Here is a 3,001-nt window from a genome sequence, read left to right on the forward strand (position 1 = left end):
AGTCACACAGTTCCTGTACCCATGACTTTCATTCGACCCCCTGTTGTTCAAAGCCAGGACTGTTTGTGTTTATATATGTATGTATGAAATACGTATGTATGTGTGTGTACAAGTATTTATTTATATTTTTGAATGTACTTATTTTTCAGGTACTTGAAAATGGTAAAGACACTGGAGAGATCTCTATCTGTATCAGCCAAAAAGATTTGGTGTCTAATAGCCCAAACCAAACTGGTGATATGATGGAAAAAGTGAGTTTACCGACTGTTCATTTATGATTCTAAGTGTCTTCCAAGCTACTTGTCATTAATTTAGATAATCACATCTTTAAAGTTATTTAGAAAAGATCAGTCATTTGCTGGTCTGTAAAGATTGATAATCTTAAGATTGACTTCTGAATTCCTTTGGCTCTCTGTTAATCAACCAGGGGCCCATTATTTAACAGCATCTTAACCTTCATTATGCTTGTATTTGGAAATCTGTCTACACTGGACTCTGGGGTTGCCCTCTTGTTTACACTTTGAAAAGAAGTGACATGATATTCAGTGGAGGGTATGTTCTGGATTTAGGGTGTTCCCAAGCCCAAGACCCTGAGCGACTAACATGCAGCTTTGATCTCCTATGCTCATTTGGGGAGGTCCAAATGGTTTTGCTTAGACACTCTTACCTTTATTTTCCAGACCATTGGGATGTTTCTCAGGCAGAGTCAACATATTCAGGACCTTTATTTGGGGTCTTTGTCTTGCATAAAAAGACACTGAATACCCCTGTTGTTTACAAATTGGGGTTATGCGCCCCAGCGCACACCAGTGTTTGGGGCTCTGTTGCTTGGCTTTTGTTTGGAACTTGCTTCTTCCTCCCCCCTCTTGAATTCAGCACCCTCTGACTTGCCTCTCCCTGGTGGTATCTATTACCTGGCTTTTACGGTCAGCCACTAAAGTTGCATAAAATTAGAAGACTCTTATCTGATCATTAGTTTGGCCCAGAAGAGAAGGGAAATGCTACCTTCATTAATTAGAGAGAGAAGGGTCAAGAGTCTTGGCTGGTTTCTTTTTACCATCACATCTCTGACTATTTAAAATACCATGATCTGAAAGTTTTCCTAGAATTATCTACTTGTCATCCCCCCCCCCCATTTTCACATTAGGATATTTTACTCTTTGGTTCATATTAAATTGAAGATGGCATTTATATTATTTCATATAGGAAGCTAATACTCTGTAGGAATTTTTTGAGTTGGCTTGTGACACATTGAAATGGACTGTTCTTTGCTTCTATAATATGCAAGTTAATCTTGGGGGGTCGGGGGAAACTTGAATTAGGAACACGGCAAAGCTCTGGCAGATCCCTGGTGACATTCAAGGATGTCTGTTTCCTTGGTGCACACTTGTCTCAGTCATGAGCCGAAACTGTTTCATACTCTCCTCAGGTTCCTGAACAAATTCTTATCCTATACAGTCCTGGTGATGATAGTTGTAAAGATAAATGGGTGATGAATATCACATATATTTGGTCACTGCATTCCAGCCTTAACCAACTACCTTGAGATGAAAGGCACTGAGGCCCTATCTCCTGGAAGCTGTGGGATGCTCATCTTTGAAACCCTAAAATGCAGTCTGTCACCAAATGGAGATCGAGATGCAAGTTCAGTGAAAGTGTATTTTGTTTTGTGGTCAGGCATTCACATACTTTCCTACCACACATTCCCGTTCTTGGTGTACACATTTCTCTCCTGGACTAGAAATCGTTCCCTTTTACAAAAAAGGCAATGACTATAAAACAAAATCGCTGTGATTTTAACAATGATCAGCATTGCTTGCTTTTCCAACATAATAGCAAGGCAACAAAAAATAAGCTCAATGGCTGAGACTGCACAGAAATATATGTAGGGTTTTGTGAATTCAATATACAGATTTTCAATACATGTTTGTGATTCCAGTAAAAAAATGCAAACTCTTACAATTCTAACATCTTTGCCTATTATACCCCCAAAGAAAATAGTAGCTATTACTTTTAATTCAAAGGATTTGACGATACTGTGTGAGAAGTATTAACTTTATTGAAATTAAAAATGTGTTATCATTTTCTGCCTTTCTGATGCTGAAAATCTGGTCAATATAGAGCTTTTGAAAACAATGTAGAGCTGATAAAATTAGAGATATGATTATTTATCTCTAATTAGGACAAAGCCTAATTCTTAGGTATTCTACAAATATAGTCACTGATCAAAGAAAATATTTTACTCAGTCAAGAGTTTAGAACCATTAGGAGAGGAAACTGGCATATATGACAAGATTGGAACTTTCTCTTCTTTCCTTTGAGCCTTGGCATTTAACACATCCCAATATACCTCCATGGAAATTAATAGAAGGAGTGAAAGAGGTACCCTAAACAGAGCTAGGCAAGGAAAGTCCACAGCTATATCTGCATCCCTGCCAAGATTACAGAGTAACAAGAAATTGAGAGACACAGGAACTGACAAGGGAGAGAAGAAAAGGAAGCCTAAATAATGAAAAAGTCTTTTAAAATGCCATCTGCAACTCAGTTCTGTTGTATTTACTTTCATTTGAAATATGCCTTAAATTAGAAATATTTTGATAATCCAGAGACCCTAAAGGTAAGGTAGATGCAAACACTGACAATGCTTGTACTTAAATTATTAAATGACAGCATTTCATACTTAACACTTCAGTTATATCTTATTTACAACTAGAAAACATCTCTTACTGAAGTGGCTCACAAGCATTTGCAGGGCCCTTCATTAAAATACAGCCAGGAAGAGTCCTTCTGAAGCAACCTGGGTTGAAAGTCATGTTTATTTTTGCAATCCTGTAGATGGTGAATTGCTCGCCCATTGGTTATCTCAGGTTAGTGGGGAAAGGGAGACCACCCATTGTAAAACCTGAACATGCTCTGCAAGGGCCCTAAGAGAATGTGTAGCTCCCACAAGAAAAGCATAACCCTCATCAAAGAGGACTGTTACCATGTGTAGAAGCTAAAC

At 38.1% G+C, this 3,001-nt stretch overlaps 1 protein-coding gene across 1 annotated transcript in view; it reads left to right on the forward strand.

Moving 5' to 3' along the window:
- Nucleotides 1-3,001, forward strand: part of DCDC1 (doublecortin domain containing 1) — a 162,780-nt gene that overhangs the window by 148,041 nt on the left and 11,738 nt on the right. Inside the window, exon 10 of the mRNA XM_015566272.1 lies at nucleotides 150-251. Coding sequence (XP_015421758.1) covers nucleotides 150-251 — 102 coding nt within the window. The remainder of the gene's footprint in view (nucleotides 1-149; nucleotides 252-3,001) is intronic.

The sequence above is a fragment of the Myotis davidii genome, unplaced genomic scaffold, assembly GCF_000327345.1.
Source record: "Myotis davidii unplaced genomic scaffold, ASM32734v1 scaffold330, whole genome shotgun sequence".
Classification (NCBI taxonomy): domain Eukaryota; kingdom Metazoa; phylum Chordata; class Mammalia; order Chiroptera; family Vespertilionidae; genus Myotis; species Myotis davidii.